Here is a 24,438-nt window from a genome sequence, read left to right as displayed (position 1 = left end):
AGAATTAGCTGCCTTAAACAACTCATTATTTATAACATAGGGTTCGTTTAGTTGCAATAGGTATAGCCTGTTTTTCATACATCCACCCCACAATTCACATTCATTTAAAGAAATAGGATTTTATTATTTGTGAAAGTAACTACATATTGATGTGATGTAATAAGAAAAACTTAGATTAAAATTTCCATTGAAAATCGGAATAAATAAAACATTGTCTTAAAACAATATATTTATTTCCCAAAATTCATTCAAGCTTATTCTTTTGCCTTGTTTGATATGAACAACCCTTGATGGATACCAAGTCGTGGCTTTTTATCCTTCATGGCTTTCCCAATGTTAAAAGTGTAAAAAGGTACATGCATGTTTAGTAGATTGTGATTCAGCGATCCAAAACCGAAGTATCATCCTCTAAAATCACATGCATCCAAGCAAATTTAATTATTTTGGGTTCCATATGCCTTGAGTTCCGGGAAATCTTGTTCCAATTCCCAGTCTCTTTGCAGTTGGAAACATTCCCCTTTTTTGTGTACTTATAATCAGGCCTTACTCCAAGATGCTTTGCAGCATTTTGTGCCTTGCCAATTGACTTCTTGTTATTTTTGTATGAATTTCTTCCTCTTTGCTCTTCGGAGAAGAAGCTTAAAGCAGTTTCTCCTTGAGCTTGTTTAGTAGTATTAGCATTCTTTCATTTGCTCGAATTACCATCAATAATCCTCTTTGAAGGATTTGGTGATCATTGCATGGGAAAAATAGGAATATCTTTGATTATCACGAACTCGATGTTATCTAAAATCAACACCATGTTGATGTTGGACAAACATTTCGTGAGGTTTTCACCATAGAGTAACATTTTAGAGATTAGAGAGAGTATAAGGTGGGAAGCCTAGAGCTTCTATTATCAACTAAGTAGAAATCAACGCATTGGTTGACAAATATTTATTCATTAGATTTTTTTAGAAATAGCATAACATACAAAATGTTTTGAGATAAGCAAAATACTAAAACACTTATCTTCTATTTCTTAGGTACTTTAGCTAGCCATGAACCCATGTGTCCCGGTAGGCGAGAGTCACAAATATTCACGTAGTTAAATAGAGAAACATCTCAATTAATAAAACGTCATAGACTTTTATTAACTACCTATTCCATCTGATCAAAGTAACGAAAACTCATGTGTCCAGGTAGGCGAGAGTCACAAATATTTATTACTTTATGAGTTTGACCCATGGTTTCGATTATTATAGACTTAATTCCTATAGTCATCGTAGGGATGAGTCTATAGAAGGTCCATCTATAACCATCTATCATAAGAAATTTAACCATGTTAAGAAGTTCAGTGAACACCTTCCGTAGGGAGACGAAATCAAAGCGCCATAAGGCCCCACTGAACTCTAACCTTGTTAAATCAACGGTGGAGATCGAATTGAAAATTTTTAAAACTCATTATTAAATATTTTATTATTTTATTCTTTTTGAAAAAATATCAACTTAGGTTTTCCAAATTATCAAAATAATCAATAAACCAACTAAGGTTCGCCAAATTATAAAAATAATCAACAAATCATAGTTTATAATTTTTCCATTAATTCTAAAATTACCATTGAAAATTAATCCAAAAATTAGAATTAATATGTTTCTAATCAATTAGGTCCAACTAAAAGGAATAACCTAATACAATTAAGTCCAACTTAGGTAAATGGGCATTAACAATTCGAGCTTGTATGGAGGAGAGTAGAGTTCAGTATGTCGGACCCACTACTAAGGCTCCCTAACTTCCACACAAAGCCCAAAAAGACATGAATTTGAACCTTTGTTTTATTAATTGTTATTCAATTGATTAGGCCAAATCTAGTAATGCAAAGCAAATGGGCCTTCACAAGTAGAACTACCCATAAGAGATGAATTTAAACTTTACATGTTCAATTGAGCACAAATAAAACCTAACATTTTATGAAAGTTTTATTTGAGTTTTCCCACAATTTTTAAACGCAAAATTTGGGTTATCATTATACTTATATTTAAAGCCCAAATGCAAAAAATAACTTAATAATGATACTTGATATGTTAATAATTGGATGGGCCTAACATGTTACTCTATAAGTATGTATTATTAAATTATGCAAATATACCACAACAATATACTATTTTGCAAAATACCATAATTAATTAACATAGAATTCATCGGACAAAATTCAATATAATTAATTAAACAAGTTACAAAATATTAAATTAATTAAAATAGAATTTATCAAACAAAATTCAATTTCAAATAATTAATTTAACCAAGGTTGTTAAGTTGTTAGGAATGATAAGATATTTTATTTTTAAATATTTTAACAAATTTTAAAATATCAAAATATCTTTTAACCAAATTTAAAATATCTAGTATTATCTGATAACTAATTATAAATATTTTCAACAATAAAAATATCTTGAATAATCAGATAACTAATTTTAATATTTTATTTATAACAAAATAAAAAAATATCTTACAATGTCCTCATTAACAATTAACAAATTCAAAATATTTTAAAAAGAAAAATTATCTATAAAATTATGAGATAATCAATTTTAAAAATTTTAAACCTAACTGCACAAAATATTCAATTTAAAAAAAAATAATTTTTTTTTTGCGAAAAAATGCTGTGCGCGGATTCTGGCACCGACATCCGTACGGATCTGTATGATGTCCGTACGGCCGGGTCCCGGCGGCGGCTCCATGCGTGCCCAACACACACACTGCAAAAGACAGTCCAAAAAATTAAAAAAAAAATCTATGCAGTTTTTAAATCCATAACAAGCCAAAAACAACCAAATTATTGCTAAATTTACATAAGAAAACATAACACATGCACTAATAACATGTACCATCAAATTAATACATAATATATCAATCAATTTCATACATGTTCATTCATGAAAATAAACTAGCAACCTATGTCTCTGAGGCCAATTGTCGGATAAACTAATTGCAGAATCTTTATTTATTTTCATGCAATTTACATATTATCAAACAAACATGCAAATTCCTAGAACATGCTCCTATGAAATTGATACAAATACAGAGTAAAGTAAAAACTTACATTAGGCAACGGAACTGGAACAACTCCATCGTTCAATCTCTCTAACCCTTGATTCATTTCTGTAGCAGAGTATTATCAAGAGATTGAACAAGATCAGCAACGCAGTCTTCCTCACCAAGCCTTTGATCAACCTAGAACTAGTGTGGGCTGGTTCTCAACACATGATATAGAAATCTTGCAGAGAAGAAGAAGAGAGAGTGGCCAAGAAAGATTAGATTGTCTAGGTTTTCACTTACCAATCAACTGAAGCTCACTTCCTTATAAAAACTCTAGATATCATATTCCTTATATAGGTAACATAATGATATTTATTTAAATTTAAATTAATTAAAAATAATAAACTAAATAAAAACATTGGGCTGCCATAAATGGACTTGGGCCCAATCTCTTTGTTTTGAGTTTAAATCCCAACTGGGCCTGAATTCAAAACCTTTTATTTATTTATTTAATTAATTAATTAAATCCTCTTTCAAATTAACTAATTATAATTTGAAACTTGATTTAATATTATTTATTTATATTGATACCAATTTATCAATATTAATAAATTTACCCAAAGATTCTCTTGTATTCTCTAAATCTCATATCTCTGTAAATTTTCCAAAATTGACCTAGTCAACTTTAAAAATCATAATTGATAATTAAATCAATTAATTGACACATTCTAGATGATTTACTCAAAGGTGATGCGGGGACCATGGATCCAAGAAATCAAGCTCCAATAAGTTACCGTGAATTTATTTACGAATAATTTCACTACCTTATTAATTCCTCGTGACTCCACTATAGACTCGGAATTGAACTATTGAATTCATAGAACGTATTTTCAAAACCATAAATACGTTATCCATTGTTATAACCATTACAATCAGTCAATCCTCTATCGATGACTCACTAACGAGTTGGGTGTAAATTACCGTTTTACCCCTCATCAGTATTCTATCCTTAACTCTCACTAAGTTCCTTATAAATGATATTTCCGTGAACTTAATCACAGAAATGAGATCTCAATCATTTAATCTTTTGAACAAAGCAATTAAGGAAATCATCTTTTCACTTCTCATACAGAAGTTATAGATTTCGTATCTATGAATAATACTCCCACTCAATTACACTAATAAATCTCCAAGATGTAAGTATGGGCTAGACCGTAGGGTAAGCTGGTAACAAACAAGTCAAAAGATTTAAATAATATAATTAGCAGAATATTATCACTCAGAATTAAGATCGACTTAATAAATGGTCAACGTTGTGACATTGATTAGATTTGATAACAACGATACTTATATATCAATCAATAATCAATATCGGTTCTAGTCCGATGTAACTAAATACATCCGATTTCTATCTACTTGGTCGATGTCTTGGACAAGACATCACACCCTGAATGTGTAAATAGATCATATCGTACATTGCCTAATCAGTGAAAATCCAATGCATTAATCTAATCTTAGGACTCGTTCTTTTGAACATATAATTACAACTATAATCCACTGTGACCTAGTCACTATAATTGTAACTATCCATATGTTCAAGATTTTATAAATGTTTGTATTATTTCAATAATCATGTAATAAAACAAGCAAGCAATACGGTTGTCAAACTAAATGATTTCTACTACTTTTATTGATAATATGAAATCGTGCTACATGTCTGACATGGTTTTATAAGGGCATAAAACCCAACAAGACCCAAAACGGGTATGTTTTAAAAATAAATCAAACTATCATTTTCCAAATAGATTTATAATTTTAAGCACACATTACTTCTAAAAAGATATAATTTTCTTCACTTTTCAAAAAGTATAATTTCAAAGTATTTAATGTGAATCAACCTAATGAAACAATAAAAAATCAAATAACATTATTTATAAGGCAAAACATAATATTTTTGTTCTAAGCATTGGATGTGTACAATTTAATGACACATCTTACATAAAGAATATTATGTTTTGCAAAATGAAGAACAAAGTGCATATTGTCTTACAATCCAAAATATGAGATATTAAAGATGAAAGACAAATATGAATAAGAAAAATTCATAAACTTTGTTGCACAAAATGGGAAATCAACATACAACATAAATACTATCTAGTTACATATTGTTTCATCATCACCTTAATAATCTTAAAAATACTAGAAACTCATAACTAGAATAGAAATTACAAACCAAAAAATTACAAACATAAATAGGAAAATTTGGAGGAGGAACCCCCCAATTTTTCCTCAAAAAACTCATATAAAAAATGACCAAAAAGAAGAAAAAGATGAAGAGAATGGAGGGTCTTGAAAGTGTAGAAATTGTAGTGTAACCTCCCCTAAAATTAACACTCCCTAATAGTCTTGAAAATTCCCTATTTATAGCCAAAATGAGAGTATTAAAATAATCAAATTAAATTAATTAAATTGATTAAATTAATAATAATATGACAAATATGGGTAAATTATAGGGTGTAATGTTGATTTTGGGGTAAAATGTGTAGAAAAGTTTGGGTAAAAAGTTGGCATTTTTGGCAAAGGGGACAAGGGTACATTGTTGGGCTCAAAGACACCCTTTTTCTTTGTTTTCTTGGGCTGGCAGATGGTTTAGGAGGCTATTGGTGCTGGCAGGTGGTGCAGGTGGCTTATGGGCCTGTTGGCTGATGCAGCTGGCTGTAGGAGAGTTTCGTGGGCCTGGGCTGGAGTTGGTGGGCTGTGTGCATCAGGTGCCTAGGAGGAAGGAAAGAGCCAGGCAGCTCGCAGGGAGGAGCTTCGTGGGCCTAGGGGAGCTTCGGGGTAGTGGTTGGATTGGGCCCGTGGGGAGTTGGGTGGCTGCACCTTGGGAAGGCAGGCCCACGGTGGCTGGGAAGGTGTTTGGGCCTAGTTCCTTAGCTTTTCTCTCAAAAATACCAATTTTCTTTATTTTCCTTGAAAATGCCATCTTTTCTTAATTTTTCTTGCTTTTCAAGAGCAAAAAAATACAACATAATACCTATAAAAAACACAAATGAAATTAAAAGTAAATATTTTCAATAATCAAATAAACAACATAAGCTCTATGAAAATATTAATTAAAACTTAATTTACTTAAACATTAAATCTCAAAAGTGCATGCTTTTACTCCTAACTTAACAATATTAATTTTAAATAATTAAACTATAACATTTTACAATAATATAACTATAAAAATACACAAAAATCTATAAAATTAAAATAAACCTAATAAATTCAAAATTACTTAAAAACTTAATAAATTACTTAAAAACTCAAAGACTAAACAACAATTAGCATAACAAATGTGGTAAAATAACTCTATTTTGTAGAGTTATCATACTATTATCAGTTAGAGTCGTAGTTGAACTCCAAAGACAAGACACGAGATGGATTTTGTCGATTGAAGAACCGTAGCATCAGTTTGGCTCCATCAGCTCCTGGAAAGATCCCCCGAATATCAAACACTACTGATTCATGACATCTGGGTTCCTTTTAGAGAAGAATCCCACTCTGGTGCTGGACTTTCAGCGTGTGGATAAGTTATCCTTCTTCCTCCCTTGTCTCGTCCGTTGTTTTGTTTATTGGATACTCACGTTACTGTGAACAGGTCAGTACGCTCAAACCCGACTTACTAAGCTGATGAGCTGGACGTGGGGGAGTTCGTGACTATGGAGAACCTTCAATTGGTCAGGCTGATTGCCGCCCATCAATCGATAGACGCCTCTAGCCTCCAGGGACAGCAATGGGAGAGGGACCCTCCTGAAAAGTTGACCCTCATTCATATCGAGGTGGTGGAGGCCGTGTTAGCATCCCAAATTTGCTAATAAGGCTTAGTGCTTTGATTAGCATGCCGGAAGGGAAATAATTGATTTAATTATATTATTACGTGGATTAAATGATTATATGTTTAGAATGCATGTTTAGGTGAATTAAATGTGCATGTGGGCCCATTCTGGTTAAAATGGGCATAATTGTAATTTTGGCTCGTTGAGGACATAAATGCGAATTATATGTGTGTTGTGCTTTATACCACAAGATAGTGGTGATATATTTGTGATGTGTGATCTGAGAAGATTTTAGGGAGCGGAATAGCGAAATAGTCACAACGAGGTAGACTACCCGACTCAGGGGAGCCTAGGGGTATTTTAGAAACATAGCACATGTTCGGGATTTACCGGGTAATGGGTAGTGATTTATCGATCATTTGGGTATGTCGAGGATTTAATGGAAAATCGTAGGAATACTTGAGAAATTAGCGGAATGTGGCAAATGACGGGATTGCCCTTGGAGGCATTAAGTGACTAGGCTAGATTCTAGGGGTAATTTGGTCAATTTGGAGGCTTAGGATGGGTTTGGACTTATCTTAGGGCTCTATAGATAATCAGAAGAAAATAGAAGGAAACACATGGAATTTTCCCTCAGGCTTCTCTCTCTCTATCTCGCTCTCTTTGGTGCTTGGAAGCTTGGTGAATTTTGAGGAGTTTGGCTAAGGAATTGAAGAATTGGAGGCTTGAAGTGCTTGGGGATTAGCTCTGGTCGAATTCTCAGTGAGGTAAGGGTTTCAATTTGATATTTTCTATTGGATTTTGTTGTGATCCATAGGCTTGCACGAGGCTGGAACTCTAGACTGGTTTGTGGGTTTTTGACGAGCTTATGGAATAATTATGAGGTGTTTATACTGATTAGGATGCTTGGATATGAATTCTAGACTGAATTATAGGTTTAAGGTTCGAATTTGGTAAATTTTAAGGAGATTACCTTGTAAAAATGCATGAGGATTTCTGGATTTTGGGCTCGAGTCGCGGTCCTGTTCTTTAGGTGCCGCCACCCATGTGTGCAAAGAGGCTTGGGAAGCCTCTGGTTTTTCCCAGGCACAGGCAAGGCACGCCGCGGCCTGTGTCCCCCAGATGTGAGAGCTAGGGCTCTCTGACTTGCAGCGGTCGCGACCCTAAGGGGCGGGCTATGATGGGTGTCATATGTCGTATCAAATTTAAATATATTTATTCTTTATTACTCACTAAATTATTAGTAAAGTAGTAGTAAGGGTCGAACCCACAAGAACTATTATTCAATTTATCATTCAAAATAAAAACAATAATTAAAGAGGGGGTTTTGTTTCAAGATTTAATAACACAAATTAAAATAATAAATAAAGAACAATGGATAATACAATTTTAAAGAAACAGTTAAGAATTATTCTCCACATTCGACAATCATTCTATCAACAATGACGAATAATATTCCTTACTCCCAATTAAACTATTAACCCCGCAGAGAACACTTAAGCAATCAATTATCCCAGTTTCCCAATATAATTAATTAAAGCTAAGCGCTCTTAATTAATTCTTTTAACCAAGCAATAAATCCATTAAGCATGCGATCTATTTAACCCAGGAAAAACATTACATTCAATGGAAACAAGTTAATCTAGACAACAAATTCATTAAGCATGCAATTCATTTACCCTATGTTCTATTCTTCATCACAATTAAAATACATGTCACACTACTCTAATTGCAATTTATCACTCTACTTAGAATTCTAAACTATTAGGCGAATGGAAATCCTAAAATGATAGTAGAACAATGCAAAATCCTAATTAGTGGCCATCTAAATAAGACTTTACTAGATTCATAACATTCAAATAGAAAAATGTAAGCAATTTCATATAAGGGAATAAAAGAAATAAAATTCAACAATGCATTCAAGATCTCATGTCTAGGATTTTGAAATAACCCTTAACTATAAAGGAAACTACTCCATAATCATATTCATATTCATAAACATAAATATTCAATGAAAATAAAAGAGTTTTGAGAAGAAAGAAAAGCTAGATTGAAGAATGTTATTGTTGATGTCTTTTCTCCTTCTCTGTTGCTCTAGCCTCTAAAATTCGCAATCCAAAGTTATATTAAAAGTTAACCATAAACCATTTTCAAAAATACATTTAAAATTAAAAAATTAAGGAAAAATCGATCGCCGACCGCGACCAATGTTTATTGGCGGCTGCGACCACTAGAAAATGTATTTTCCAGAAAACCAGGCTTTAACCATGGCCTGGGAAATTGCTGGCCGCGGGCACTACATTCTGCCCCCTAGGTCACGGCCTGAAATAAGGCTGGTTGCAGTCGTAGCAATTTTTCTCGTTTTTTGGTTTTCTTCTACTGCAGCGACTGAAAGTATTTTAACCATAACTTCCTCGATATAACTTGGAATTGGACAATTGAAAAAGATATGGAAAGATAAGAAAAAGATCTAAAACTTATATTTCTAGGCATATTTCCAAAAGAGTGTTGAAAAATTATCAAAATCAAGTGTGAAGTTTCAGACTTGTAATTCCGAGCTTAACCATTGCTTGTAAAACATCCCAAATTAATTTGTTTTCATCCAAATGTCTTGAAAATCCTAAAAACACAAACTAAATAATTCAACAAATATAAATAAATAATAAAGTGCATAATTATAGAAGAATAATGAGTTAAAAATAGACAAATTCGGTACTTATCAGGCCGCAACTCAATTTAGGGGAAATGGACTATGTTGGGATTTTAGCTCGGCAACCCAAATCTTAAGGCTCGGGAAGGATTCGATTAACCAATTTAGTAGAATTTGAGGTCCTGAAGGCTAGTATTTCAATCCGAAGTTTTTAATTGGTTAGGGCTTTATGGATGTCTATTTATTAATGCGTTGTGACTAGGTTTTACGTCAAGGCTCGGTTTCAGGGGATCGTGCTCGGAATCGCAGTAATCAATAAGCTCAGAACATAGGTAAGAAAACTGTTTTTGCCCGTAGAGCAGGACATGACCCCATTAATATAAAATCGCGTCACATGTCCGACATTGTTTTATAAGGGCATAAAACCCAACATTAAGTACATCTACAGAGTCATAAATCAACCTTTTGAATCCTACCTGTTCACACACGTCATTGTGTGTTTGATGATTGGTCTAAAAGATCAAGGTGCGAGCTTTCAAAACTTGGATAGGAAGATCGTTGATTTTGTATAAAAAGATTTGAGGACACTTGATAGGCTACAAGATGTAATCTCTAATCTAATTGTATGTGATTTAATATAATATATACGTGTGTGTGTATGATCTTGGCTGCTATTAATAATTATTAAAAATGTCCATTTTGCGCTGCGTATATTTGATTTGCTCTTTTAATACCAACAAATATTCATTAATTTGTCAATCGGACAAAGTCCATTACAAGAGTATAATGCTTAGAGAGCAAAATCATCCAACATAGGCTAACCAAGCCGTTTACACTAAACAAAAGAAAGAAAACCCTAACAACCACTTCAATTAAGGGTCCAATAACGCACGAGCATCCAAGCATCCAACGAGTATGAAGTGAACTAAGTTTCCTCTTCAAATGAGCATATGATAGATCAACCCAATCAATGACTATCGACCAATGATCTTCCAATAAGATTTGAGAAATAACAACCCCATTATTCAAATCGTAAAGAAGGGAAATAGAACAATGACCAACTAAGTCCAAGGAATCTGATTGCAGAGATCGGGATACCATGAAACAAAGGGTCAATGGTGATTGGGGCCACCAAGATATCATCCACAACCGAATCTCAAAGAAACCCGGCCTAGAACAACCCAAGATGATCACACTTACCGAGATAATCTCCGCTAATAAGCCCACTAATCCCAATAGTAGAAAAATGGCATGATGGAGGGTGAATAACACCATTATTTGAAACAGAAAATCATATAACATTGAAATAAAACAACAATATTGCAAACTAGAGAAAACAAAAATAAAAAACTCAGGCCATCCAATCCCGAAGCCCCTGCGACGATCAGGTATAGGAAGTCACGCTTCACTATCCCCATGAAACCATGGATATCTCTTCCACCTGATGCCAACCGCACAACAACCACCAGCACAAGGCCGACACCACCTTGCGACCACCAACTGGGAGGAGAAACCTAGAAGAGGCGAAGTTGTCCAAAGACCCATGGATTCGGCAGAAAGATAGGAAGTCAAGCTTCTGATGGTCGAGTAGTCTCGGCTAGAGCCCCACCAGATTCGGTGAAGCTATGACCGAGAGAAAATTTAGAATGGGAATCCTTGGCTGACGACACTAGAAAGGAAATAAAAAACTCATAAAAAAAAACATTTAGAACTTTCCAACTATAATTTTAATTGACGGTCATGCAATCAAGCTTCTTTTTAGTATGGAAGAATGTTTGGTAATGAATGAAGAAAGAAAAAGAGAGGCGACTTGCGACTTACATGTACAAAATATTTTCTTTCTTTAATTTGGTGTATGTGTTTTCTTTCTTATTCATTCATTGAACATTTCATGCCAAAATTAAGAAAACTAAATAAATAACATTTTAAATGAGATTGAAAAGGAGTGAAAGTTGGTGTATGCATAGTGATCAAAAATAAAATGCATAGTGTCATTTTCAATGATGTGATGGAGAAAGGGTCAGCATTCACATTCATTATAATTTCATGCAAAAAAAATCACACCTTATTGTCAATCTATTGGACTAAATTTTTCATGTTGTCAATTTATAATTATTTATGCAAAATATCACAACTCAATATTATTAATAGAATTTTATTGGTCTAGACTTTTGCATGCTCTCTTTTATTTGAATTTTCTTTCATAAAAGAAAAATACTTTAGGGGTTTACTTTCATTCAAACTGAAAACGAGGTTGATCTTTACACCTCAAATTATGGTTCCTTTTCTTCCTATAGAATATCTATAAAAAATTTCTTTCCCTTAATACAAGGTATTGAGAAAGATACCTTTTATTACTTTTATTTTATTTATTTATTTATTTTTACTACTTTTTCCTTTTTTAGTGGAAATTGAAAAAAAAAATATAGATTGATTAATTTTTCCAAACTAATAAAATCATTCTTATTTTACTTTTTACTAAACAATTCCTTTTTTTGTAAAATATTTTTTTTTACACTATATATATATTTTTGGGAATTCTTCAGTGCACATCCAAAAGGGGTATATTGGAGCATCCTTTGATGTTTTTGGCTTAGAAAGTATTTTTTGGTGAATTTTTTTTATGGTCGTGTACATTGTAGTTATTTATAATATCTTGCAAATTTTTAAAAAATTCTAAATAATTTCGAAAACTATGTTCAAATAAGATTCAAACATTTTAACTTCCACGCACATAAAAAAATTAGTCACACATGTAATAAATTATTTTGAACCTAGTTTTTAGCACTATAAATTATTTATAATTTTCTAAAAATTAGTAAAATGTTCTAAATAACTATAATATATACGATCATAAAAAAAATTTCACCTAAAATACTTTCGAAACCAAAAATATCTGAAGGTGCACTGATCCGCCCCTTATAGGGGTGCACCCGAGAATTTGCCTATATTTTTGGGTTTGCCTTTAATACAACCAATTATTATTAGTTTTCTAATGTTAACAGCAAAAGATAAATAGTCAAGTCTTTTTTAACTTTAATATGAAGAGTACAGCTCAATATAATATAACAGAGCCCATTTTTCAATTTTTTAAAAAAGTAATATTTATATTTAAACTTTAAGACAACATGTTTTATTATTTTGAGTAAACAAGTTAAGACAATCCAATTTGATAATTATAATAATTAATTTAAATAAAATATCTTATACATGGAAAAAAATAATAATAAAAAAAACAAACGCGGTTTAAAGTCTAGAGAGAGAGAGAGAGAGAACAAGAACTTAGTTGTCTCTCGTTTGGCATTTCTCACTAACTCTCTCTCTCTCTCTCTCTATATATCTTTCTTTCTCTCTCCTCCATTAGCACACACTCTCACAGCTCTCAAACTCAAAACCCTCTCTTTCTCTCTCCCTAGGGCTAGTAGTTACTAGCTTTAGCTTTGTTGAAACCCTACTCGCTCAATTCAAAGCTGTGGTTTTCTGAATTTTTGTAGTGTTTTGGGGGGAAAGGGTTCGGAGCCCTAGGTCCAGTGACTGAGTGAGTGAGTGACAAGAAGTAGAGGAGTTTTAGATCTGCGATTCCTCAAAGCTATGGCTTTGTTGTTGCTCCACTAGCTTTTTTTTTTTTTTGGTTAATTGATATCGCCATGTCAAACTCCGACCCCAAACAACGCCCGCGTCCTGGTCCGTGGCCACCGGTGCCGGAGTCTTCCGCAATGCCGCCTTCTTCTTGGGCTAAGCGGACTGGCTTCAGGCCCAAGTTCTCCGGCGAGACCAATGCCAGTGATTCCGGTCAGATATCTTTGCCGCCTAGGCCAAGGGAGCCGGAAGCCCAGCCCGATCTCGAGGCTGGCCGGGCACGTCCAACTGCCAATGGTCGGGCTGAGGCCGAAAGGGCTCAACCAACAACGCCAGCCGCACCGCCGGCGGTGGTGGTGGAGAAGGAAAAGACGGTGAAGAAGAGGAGGGAAGCTGATGGCGTCCCTAAACATTCAACCAACGGAAATGGTGGTGCGGTGCCGGCTTCGGACCCACCTCCGTCACAGCCACGGAGGTCAGCCCGGAACGAAGAAGCTATCGATGTTTTGCCGCAGAGTGTTGATGATGATGGAGCCATGGCTAGGCACTCGCATTTGAAGTATGACCTCAGAGATACACCTGGGCTTGGTGGGTTTTCTCTTTTAACTGTAGAAATTTCAAAAGGATAATACTTTTTTTCTTTCTTTTATTCCTTTCTCTAAAAAGATAACTTTTTGTTGGATAATTCGAAATGGGTGTTTGGTATATTTGAAATTTAAATGGTACTTGTGAAAATTTAACTTTTGCGATCATTTGAGAAAGTTAATAATTAAATACTTACACAGTTTAAATTATATATATATTTTAATTAATATTATCCTATATTTCAGTTCCAATTGGTCTGTATGGGCTCCAGCACTACTTGTCAATCTTGGGTTCGTTAATTCTCACTCCGCTTGTTATAGTTCCGGCAATGGGTGGCAGTTCTGTGAGTTTTCATACAATTTTTTTTGGGAATAATTTCACAATAAGAAGAATAATATTTACATTGCTTTGTAGTTTTATCTGACATGATTTAGTGGGTGTAGGAGGATACTGCAAATGTGGTATCAACAGTGCTCTTTGTTTCGGGAGTGACAACGTTGTTGCATACGTCTTTTGGTTCGAGGTTACCATTGATACAGGGTCCATCATTTGTTTACCTGGCTCCTGCCTTAGCTATAATCAACTCCCCGGAATTTATAGGACTTAAAGGAAATGTATGTTTCGATTCTTATTCCTTTGTTGTGTTAAAATAAGCAACTATGATGTGGTCCTCCTTTGCTATGTTTATCAAGTGCCTCATTTCTGTGATGAATTTTTTTTGTTTAATTGTAAATGTTTATATTTGTTGTAATGTTTCTTCAATAAAGGAGATAACACTGATTATAAGGTTCGTTAGAATAGTTTGTTAGGTTGATATTTTGAATACTTGAAGTTTCTTGATTAGATAGTATTTGATTAAGAATTAATATAGGGAAGCTGTAAGAGTTTTAAGTTCCTTTGTTTTAGTCGGAGTTGGTCATATTTGCTAAATGTAGTTTAATATTGAAATGTGAATCACAGTCTCATAAAACATAAACAGTTAACAATCGTTTTTGTTTTTTGTTTTTTTGCATTGGTTATGATACTGACTGTACCTACTTATTAATAGAAACTTATGGCGTTTATGCTATATTTTGGCAATAATAATAGAAAATGCTTCTAATTTTCTTGTCGTATTCTCTTTCAATTCATTTTGCATGCTATTCTAGTTTTCTTTAACACTCATTAACTTCTACACGTCTGTTCATTATATGGAGATTAAGGTTGGTTAAATTCATTTGATAAGGCAGAGTTTCAAGCATATCATGAAGGAGTTACAGGGGGCTATTATTATATCTTCAACGTTCCAAGCAATACTTGGATATAGTGGATTGATGTCATTATTTTTGAGGTATAATTTATGTTTTTTTAGCATTTCTCCTAATTGATATATATGTATACATCTTAAGAAAACTAATAAGTCTGTTAGTTAATGTTTCACTTTGAAATATTTGCAATACCTTGACCATATTAGAGTCTATGAGTTTGGATGTATCACTTTTCAATTAGAAATTAGTTGCCATGTCTTCTCTATTACAGTGAATTAATAGGATTTTTTTTCTTTAATATTGAAATATATATAATATATTTTAATGATACCACCAAGGATATCATGTTATTGAATGAGAGCAGTAGTTATCCCAGATATCAGCAGCTTTACTGGCTGCCTTTGTATTCTGGCTCAATAGCTTTGGATCCTCTTCTGCTAATCTATAGGGATGATTTGCTATGTTTGCTTGAGAATAGTGCAAACAGAGCACATATCTAGATGGTCTAGTCTAGTCTAGCACATGTCTGGACACAGACAAAGTCAGTTGTAAAATAGGAAAGATTAGACCAAGAGTGACTTGGTGATTCCATTCTTTTTAAATATTGGTAGAAAGTTGGTTAAGTAGATAGATGTTGGTTTTGATTACTGACTTATAGGAATCTGGTGTTCCTTTCTAACCAAAACACACAACAATCACTTAAATTCCTCTGTATTATACCATTATTGGGCTATTCATAGACTGTACAATGGTTCAGTTAATTTAAGAGGTTCTTCTCTCCCAATGGCTTATAAATTCTTCTCTAGACTTTCTTAGCCTGTATATACAACCCTTTATTACTGTAACTACCCTAATCTAACTAACACCAACCTACAACTAACACAACAATCCACACCTAACTTCCTAACCCCGCCCCAAAAAAGCGCACCTTGTCCTCAAGCTGAATTGATGTCATCCAAAATTTTCCAAAACAACGTAGCTCTAACTCCTAGAGTATTTTCACTCCCACCTTCCTCATCATTAGCAACCAAAACCAGCAACTCCTTATTCTTGTTTTTATGTCCAATTGTGAGTTTCTCATCACAATTAAAGTACAATTTGTTTGCCTTTCTTCTTGCAACTCATGGGGAAAAACTGTGGTTGATTGTTCTAGTAATTCCTCTGTTAGTGTAGTTTGTGGTGGGGTGCTTCCTGAATATTTAGAATTCAATTCTACCCTTGTCAAAGGTAGTTGATGTCTGATTGAAGGTGTAGATTCTACTTGCTGCGACATGTTACGATTCTCTACCTTTTGAGCTCCTTCTATCATCTTGGCTAAACCCACTAGTTCCATTAGTCTCACATCCACCCAAATACTTGGAAGTAACGTAATCCATTGATAAAGATTCCCTTAATAACTTTCTTCGAGATATTACTATGTGGAGCAACCAAGAATTCAAATTTGTGGCAAAATTTTGCCATCGTGCCCATATGCTTGATGGCCAATAATCACTCTTACCTTTATGAGTCATCCTAAACCTCCACAAGATTAAAAGTTTCTGCTTCATCCAACTTGTCTCCACCTTTCTCGAATGCAAATGAAACCAAGCTAGAGCACTTCTAGCAAAAGTCACCACAAACGATTCTGTTTTTTCCATTTTCAATGAATCATTTAACAGAAAGATCTGTTCAACCTTAAAAATCCAACCATCCAGGTCATCTCTATTAAAATATGGTATCTACAACATGCTAGCTCAACCTTTACCATGATTTACCAATTCTTGATGAGCACTCAGCCTTTTTTTTTGCGATTTGTGGTGCCCTTGACCTTCTTCTTGTTGTTAGCGGTGACCAAGCCTGCAACTTGTCTGATTATTGTGACATTCCAATGAACCTCTATGTCTCTCCAACGAGCTTGCACAATTCGTAGACAACATTTGCTCACAACCCTCGAACTTCTACATCAACATCAACAAGAACTTTTTCTGCTTCATGATCAAATTAGACAAAGTCTGCAGCTTTTGTTCCATCTCTGCTCTCATACCACTTTATAGGATTCTAGGTTCCTATCTAACCAAAACACACAACAATCACACAAAATCTTTTGTATTATTCAATCACCCACAAGGCTTGAGGCCAAAACCAGAAACAGGAGAATATTTGAGTTAATTAGAGAGGCTCCCATCTCTCAGTCACTACGAATTTCTTATCTAGTCTTTCTTTAATCATTCTTAGCCATTTTATACAGCCCCTTTGCTTTTGTAACTACCCTCATCTAACTTACAACTACCAAAACAGAGCCTAAATAACTACATAACAAAGTAGAAAAAGTTGGTTTGAAAATTCCATTCAATAATAAGCTAAGTCATCAGATCTTCAACAGAAGTAAAATGGATACTGTAACATGGTGTCAAAACAATTAGCCACTCATCTTATACCACCTAATATTTACAGTTTCTTTTCTTACATAGTTCTTGAAATTAGTCTCATGGCTGTACATGTAATGATTTTAGAGAGTTGTATCCATTCTAAAGATTTAGACTTTTGATGATCTTTCATGATAGACTATACTCAAGGATTCCAACTTTTGACTTGATGTCCTTGTGCTTTGCTTTTTCGGTCTGCTCTAGTTGCAATAATTCTCATGCTGGTGAATGTATTTTTGTTGATATTACATAAATCTCTTACCACATGTATATTAATTACTTTGGTCTTTTTTTTCTTTTTGTTTTAATCTTATCATTATTGTGGCTTGTAACTTGGAAGTATGTTTTTTTAAACCATTATCAAAACTATTTTATTGGTTGTAATCATTATTGTGGCTTGGAAATATGTTTTTTTAAATAATTATTAAAACTATTTGATTGGTTGTAATCACTTATAATTCCTTTGCTCTTCAGGTTGATCAATCCAGTTGTTGTGTCACCTACAATTGCTGCAGTTGGACTTTCTTTTTATAGTTATGGTTTTCCTCTTGTTGGTAATTGTCTTGAAATTGGGGCGGTGCAGATATTATTGGTCATTTTATTTTCTCTCGTAAGTTTTATGAAGCTACTCTTGATATCTCTTTTATCATGGAAATTTTGATTCTTGTTTAATTTGTCACTGGAAAATGCTAATTTTTGTTTCTGCAGTACCTTCGCAAAGTATCCATTCTTGGCCATCGCATATTTCTAATATACGCGGTACGTTGTAAGATTATACCATGGTTTGCTTGTATAGTCCTGGAAATGTCATTGCCAATTCTTCCTGTTCCGAGAAAATCTCAGATTAATGGTTTGTTCTACCTAATTGCTAGGTTCCATTGGGTCTGGCAATTACATGGGCAGCTGCTTTCTTACTGACTGAAGCTGGAGTCTATAGCTATAAAGGATGTGACGTAAATGTACCTGTCTCGAATATAATATCAGAACATTGCAGAAAGCATGTCTCAAGAATGAAATACTGTCGAGTTGATACTTCTCAAGCAATACATTCTTCTCCGTGGTTTAGGTTCCCTTATCCGTTACAATGGGGTACTCCTGTCTTCACCTGGAAAATGGCTTTTGTAATGTGTGTGGTCTCTATAATTGCATCAGTCGATTCGGTTAGTTTCCTCTTGTCTATTACGAATTATTTAGTGATTCTAATATATTTACACTTTATACTTCCATATTACAATTTATTTTCAAGTATAATTAATTTTTCATTTGTCAATTTATTCTTGCTTCTAATGAACTTGACTTTTCCCTTGGAAAAAGTAGAGGTTACATTGGATTCTAGTGTTTAGTGGGGAGAGTTTGTATCTAGTTGTGGGTGCGGCAAATGTGACAGATTTAGATATAGGCCTTTGAAATCTGTCTTAATGATTTTGTCGAATTAGGATTGAAAGTTAGCATGTGAATGGGATAATCAAATGGGTGGGTAGGGGAAGGGGTTAGAAGGTAATTAGGATTGATGCTAGTGGCTTAATTCAGCCTTGAAAAGTGCTGATATGTGGCTGGGACTAATGGGATATGGAATGTCCCTTTGAGAGTGAGGAAGGACGTGAGAAGAGTTTATACAATTTTAGGAAGGACGCGAGAAGAGTTTATACAATTTTAATATAAGATTATATCTTGAGGCTGATGGATCCTTGATTTTTCTAGCATTTTTTTTCTTTTGTGTGTATCATTCTTTTATCCATGACTGTGGATGTGATGTTCTGAGTTGTTTTTTTTGTAATAAAAGACTCCCTTCAATCCAAAGATTGTTCCATTGCTACCACAGGTCCGTGTACCCAAAATGAGCCATGTTTTCATCCTGGGACCTATGCGGATTGCCCACCATGCCTTCACTGTGCCTTTCTGACACTAAATTAATCTGGATAACCTTATTTTTTGCTTTCTTATGCCCTGATAGTTGCCTAGATTTAGATTGTACTTGAGCACCTTTTATGGATCTGTTGATAATGATTTGTTTTCTTAATAATATTGAATATTTTTTCATAAATGTTGTTGCTAGTGCTTTACTTGATGTGACCTCTGAAGTTATGTAATTACAACTTGAAATTTTCAGGTTGGCTCATACCACGCCTCTTCACTGTTGGTGGCATCTAGACCTCCTACCCCTGGAGTTCTTAGTCGAGGAATTGGTTTGGAAGGTCTTTCTAGTGTCTTGGCTGGTCTATGGGGTACAGGAACTGGATCCGCTACTTTGACAGAAAATGTTCACACTATTGCTGTGACTAAAATGGGAAGTCGAAGGGCAGTTGAATTAGGTGCATGCATTTTGATCGTCTTATCCCTTGTTGGTAAGTTCTGATAAATAAGCTTTTGTTACAATTTTTGTTGATGATACAACCAAAGTGCAGAATCTTTATTTTGATGTTTAGATCAGAGGTGTGCTCAATGATTTTCTTATGCCTCTTTGCTATGTGAACAAAACTCAGATTTCCCAGTCTGACCTACCAAAAAAGTAAACTCAAACATCATCTGAATAGTCATTTGTAATTTGATGGATGTGATTAAAGCATTGAATGTGAAACTAGTATTTAAAATTTTTCTTTCCTTGGTTGCAAAATAGATATCATGCTTTAAGTCACTGATTTCATGTTCCATTGCTTAGATCTTGTGCTCATTGAACAAGTACTTGGTCTATGGTCATTTGTATATTGATATCTCTTTAGATTGTCAGAGATTGTGGTAAAACATGGTGCAGGTAATTAACCTTTTGGGTGCTGTGTCTGGTCATTAAATCAACTTTGCCTGTCCCAGCCAAAATAAGATAGAATCTGATATCACCCTGCCTTAATAATTTGCTTCATATGTTTTCTGACCATCAAATTTCAATTCCTCTAGTTTCAAGGTGCAAATTCTTTTATGATGTCTTTTCTCCTTTCTGTGGGGTGGTATAATGTTGTTAATCTTCCATCACTCTTAGGTTTCCACTACTTGAACAATCTAAATGTTACATTGTTTAAGAAACAGGGCACCGTGTTTCTGTTTACCAACTTTGGAATGTACTGCTTTTTTCAATATAGAATTTCTACTCTAAATGCAGGTAAAGTTGGAGGCTTCATTGCCTCAATCCCTGAAGTCATGGTTGCTGCTCTTCTATGCTTCATGTGGGCAATGCTTGCTGCATTAGGCTTGTCAAACCTACGATATAGTGAGGCCGGGAGCTCTCGAAATATTATCATAGTTGGGCTATCTTTGTTCTTCTCACTTTCAATACCGGCGTACTTTCAGCAATATGGCATCTCTCCGAACTCCAACTTATCTGTTCCGAGTTATTTTCAACCTTACATTGTTACCTCTCATGGTCCCTTCCGCACTAGCTTTGGAGGGGTATGTTCTTAACTGACATTTCTCTGATAAAAAAATAACAAACTTTTGCATTATTCTATAAAACCATATTGCCTATTAGTAGTGGCAGATATACTTCTTCTCTCCCTTTTCTGATGTTTCTTATGGGCATGAAGTTTATTTACCAAGTTAGCAAATTAAACCGGCTGTGTCAATGAATTTCTTAGCTGATTTCTTGTCTTGGCAGGTGAACTACGTCATGAACACACTGCTATCATTACACATGGTGATTGCATTTCTTGTGGCTGTTATTCTAGACAACACAGTTCCAGGCAGTCGGCAAGAACGTGGGGTGTATGTGTGGTCGGAATCAGAGGTGGCACGAAGAGAACCTGCTGTTACCAAGGACTATCAGTTACCCTTCAGAATTGGTCGGGTTTTCAGATGGGTAAAATGGGTTGGCCTATGAGAGGATTTTTCTTGCTATTTATCACATTGTCAAGCTTCTTGACTGCGATTCCACTAGAAGGTTAGTACTGTATGATGATTGGTGATTATGAATGCAATTCTTGGATTCGAATGCTAAATTATCGGCCCCCGGGAAACGATTTTCTCCTACGCGAAGGTACGCCTTAGGACTGTAGGTCTTACAGAGATGTTTTGTGTACATTTGAGGAAAGAACTGGCTGTGTTGTAATTTTTAGATTATGAACATTGTATGTAGGATTTAGATATATTCTAAAATGTCCGGTTGGACTTTTTTTATTTTATTTTATTTATTTTTAAATGCGGTTGGGGGAGAGTTTTGATTGATGTGATGTTGATGTATATGTAAAATATTTTTGTTGGAACGGTTCCTTTGAGGATTGATTCTCAATGGAAACAAGGGGAAATATTCATTGTGAGAGTGAGGACTGTCTTCTTGGAATGTGCCTTTGTTTTTCTTGTATATGATGTTGATGGTGATGATATACATTTATGATACCCACACATATATATATATGTTTTGTAGATTTGCTTTTGGTATCTACTTTTCTTTTACTTGTAGAATAATAGAATATGATGTCTCACTTTCATGTTATCATGTTGCCGCCGGCTAACACAAAAGTGGGATTGGCACAATTCTCACTTTCTCATAACTGGAGCATATTTTACTATTGTAAAGTAAAACAGGCTGCTAACTACTGCCAAGAATAAATTTTTGTTAGGATATTTATGGGGGTTTATATTTTTTTTAGACTCTGTGTTTTGTCTCATTATCTGTTTGTATTCTGTGTTTTGTAAAATAGTTCAAATAGCTACCTAAACCTGATTTTGATAAGCAAAAAATTGAATATAACAACACATTTTTTAGGTCGAATGACTGTATTTTTGTTCTGAATTGTTAGTTAGATGAATTATTTGTAATTTTAGTTAAATTTTTTTTGATCAAAGTCAGATTTAGGGGTCTATTTGAACCATTTTAGAAAACACACAGTCTAAAAAATAATTTTTTAAAACACAGGGTTCAAATAAGTAATGAGGCAAAACATATAGTCTAAAAAAATTATAAACTCATTTATATATATATATATATATATGTGTGTGTGTTTGCTTTAATAATTTTTTATCTTGTAATTTCATTTTTTTTTTGAAAGAGAACCACACTCATTGATATGAATCTTCAAGTACATAGTTACAATAAATGATCTAGGTAAATGCATACATGGCTGAATCAACAAGTTTTTTGTTCTTATTATTGTTCAATATTAGTTTATTAGAAGTAAAGTTGGAAGAGTAGAGAAAATCTTATACTATTGAAGGTTTTCTTTTTGTTATGCAAGGCCCTCACATGCCCATGAGACTAAGGTCCAATCATTATCTTGATTTGATATGCACCCACTAAGAAAAAGCACTAACATGCATGATTTTAATTTTGACTCATTATGGCCCTAACGTGTCCATTATATAACGATTGAAAATTGAGTTTAATAAAATAAAAAAAAATAAAAAAAACTGTTCTTTAACATTAAAATTTCAATTAATAGGTTTTGAACCCCTATAATTTTTTTTAATATATAATATTTAAGGCAAATATTCATTTAGTAGTTTATGTTTTATCAAAATACAAATTTGGCACCATTTATTTATGATAATTATCAATTGATATCCTGAAAAATTACATAGTTTGGTACCCTACTTGTATTTAAGTTTTTAATATTCCCAAAATACTCTTCATTTTAATGATTTATTTAATTTTCAATTATTTTATTATTTTTAAATTATTTAAATATATTTTTAGAATTCATTAATTAAAACTTTTAAAATTATTTTAAAAATAAATATAATTAATTAAAAAATTAGAAAACTAATTAAAATCTTATTAATTAACTTTAAATAAACCTATATTGATAATTTAATATTAAAAAATTCAAAATTTTTTACTATAAATACCTGAAATTAAAATTTATAAAATTTAAAGCAAATATTCTCTGCAATATAAGATTTATTATTCTAAAAACCATTCAAAAATTCTTAAACTGAAAAAATGATTTAAGTTTTTCAGATTCACTTAGACTTTTAATATTGTTTTTTTAGAGCATTCTCAATAGGAGAGGTAAAATACTTCTTTCTCTATAATATTGAGAAAAAAATGGTGAAAGTAGTCTCTAATAAACGAGGTAAACTTGATATTTTACATTTTTTTACTTAGATGAATGATACTTCTCCACATATAAAAAAAAAACTATTCATTTGACCTGTAAATATTTTACTAATTTTTTTAATTATTTTTATATATATGTGTGTAATATTATTATATTTGATTATTTTATTTTTTAAAATGAATATACTATATTAAAAATAGAATATTTAAATGATGTAGTGAAAAAATAGAGAAGTTGATGTATGGTGTAATGTAAAAATTTAAAATAAAATAAAAAAATTATGTTTTGGTGAGATTTTTTAACCTATTCGGAGTGCTCTTAGGTGACCGACGAATACAAATAGTCGAAATAAACAAAGCTTAGATATCATAGAGCACTCACAATAGCCATTTTAAAAGACTTCTTTATTTTAGAGAATAGAAGAGCACAATGGGTCTTGAATTTTCTTCATTGCTTTTTATTTTGATGGTGGTTGTGGTGTGGTTGTGGTGTTCTCTCTCTTAGGAGTCAGATTAGCCATCGTTGTAAAATAAAAAAAAAATATTATTGGGAATTTTATTTGTAAATGTATATGACAATTTGTTTAGAATCTTTATAATTTTACTTTTCATCATACACTTTAAAATTAACCTATTTATCAAATATAAGAAAAATATTTAACTCTTTGAAAATATTGCATGTATTAATATCTAAGATTATGTGCTACTTTTGTCTTAATGACGTGTAAGCTATTTATTTATTTATATTATTTAATACTCGAATTATAGTTGCTTTATCCAAAACTATTTTTGCTTTTGATTTAAGGTTGTGGCAATAGCCTTTCTTACCTACTCTATGGGGGGTCACCTTCAAGCCATTGTAGCCCATTATTGGTGGCGTTGATCAAAATTATAAAAAGATGCATTGGAACAAATGAGAGGGCTTTGCAATGCCAAATCAGACGAAGGGTTGGGATTTAGGGACTTAGAAGATTTCAACAAAATAAGGGTGGAGAATCTTAAATAGTCCCAGTTGTTTGATGGTTGGAGTGCTAAAGGCAAAGTATTTCAATAAGGTCCCTTTTATGTCTTTTGTAATTGTGTGTAGTCCTTTTATATGGCACAGTATTTATTATGGGGAAAAGATGCTTCATTTAGGGGTGACAAGAA

The 24,438-nt window shown here is 33.2% G+C and overlaps 1 protein-coding gene across 1 annotated transcript; it reads left to right on the top strand.

The window, feature by feature from the left end:
* Nucleotides 1-12,796: 12,796 nt before the first annotated feature.
* LOC133789156 (nucleobase-ascorbate transporter 12) lies at nucleotides 12,797-21,573 on the top strand. Its single transcript, XM_062226910.1, has 10 exons — nucleotides 12,797-13,657; nucleotides 13,900-13,997; nucleotides 14,098-14,268; nucleotides 14,884-14,984; nucleotides 17,781-17,916; nucleotides 18,015-18,065; nucleotides 18,179-18,466; nucleotides 19,417-19,651; nucleotides 20,401-20,687; nucleotides 20,893-21,573. The coding sequence occupies exons 1-10, from the start codon at nucleotides 13,138-13,140 to the stop codon at nucleotides 21,112-21,114; spliced, it is 2,109 nt and encodes a 702-aa protein (XP_062082894.1). The 5' UTR covers nucleotides 12,797-13,137; the 3' UTR covers nucleotides 21,115-21,573.
* The last annotated feature ends 2,865 nt before the right edge of the window (nucleotides 21,574-24,438 follow it).

The sequence above is a fragment of the Humulus lupulus genome, chromosome 7, assembly GCF_963169125.1.
Source record: "Humulus lupulus chromosome 7, drHumLupu1.1, whole genome shotgun sequence".
Lineage (NCBI taxonomy): Eukaryota > Viridiplantae > Streptophyta > Magnoliopsida > Rosales > Cannabaceae > Humulus > Humulus lupulus.
Note: the sequence above shows the minus strand (reverse complement) of the source record. Positions and strands in the feature narration are given on the sequence as shown.

What these genes read in the sequence shown, in the direction of transcription:
- LOC133789156 (XM_062226910.1), top strand. Translation starts at nt 13,138, where the DNA reads ATGTCAAACTCCGACCCCAAACAACGCCCGCGTCCTGGTCCGTGGCCA. An exon ending in TGGTCATTTTATTTTCTCTC is followed by an intron (nt 17,917 to 18,014) that starts GTAAGTTTTATG and finishes TTGTTTCTGCAG; the next exon opens with TACCTTCGCAAAGTATCCAT. An exon ending in TCCGCACTAGCTTTGGAGGG is followed by an intron (nt 20,688 to 20,892) that starts GTATGTTCTTAA and finishes TTGTCTTGGCAG; the next exon opens with GTGAACTACGTCATGAACAC.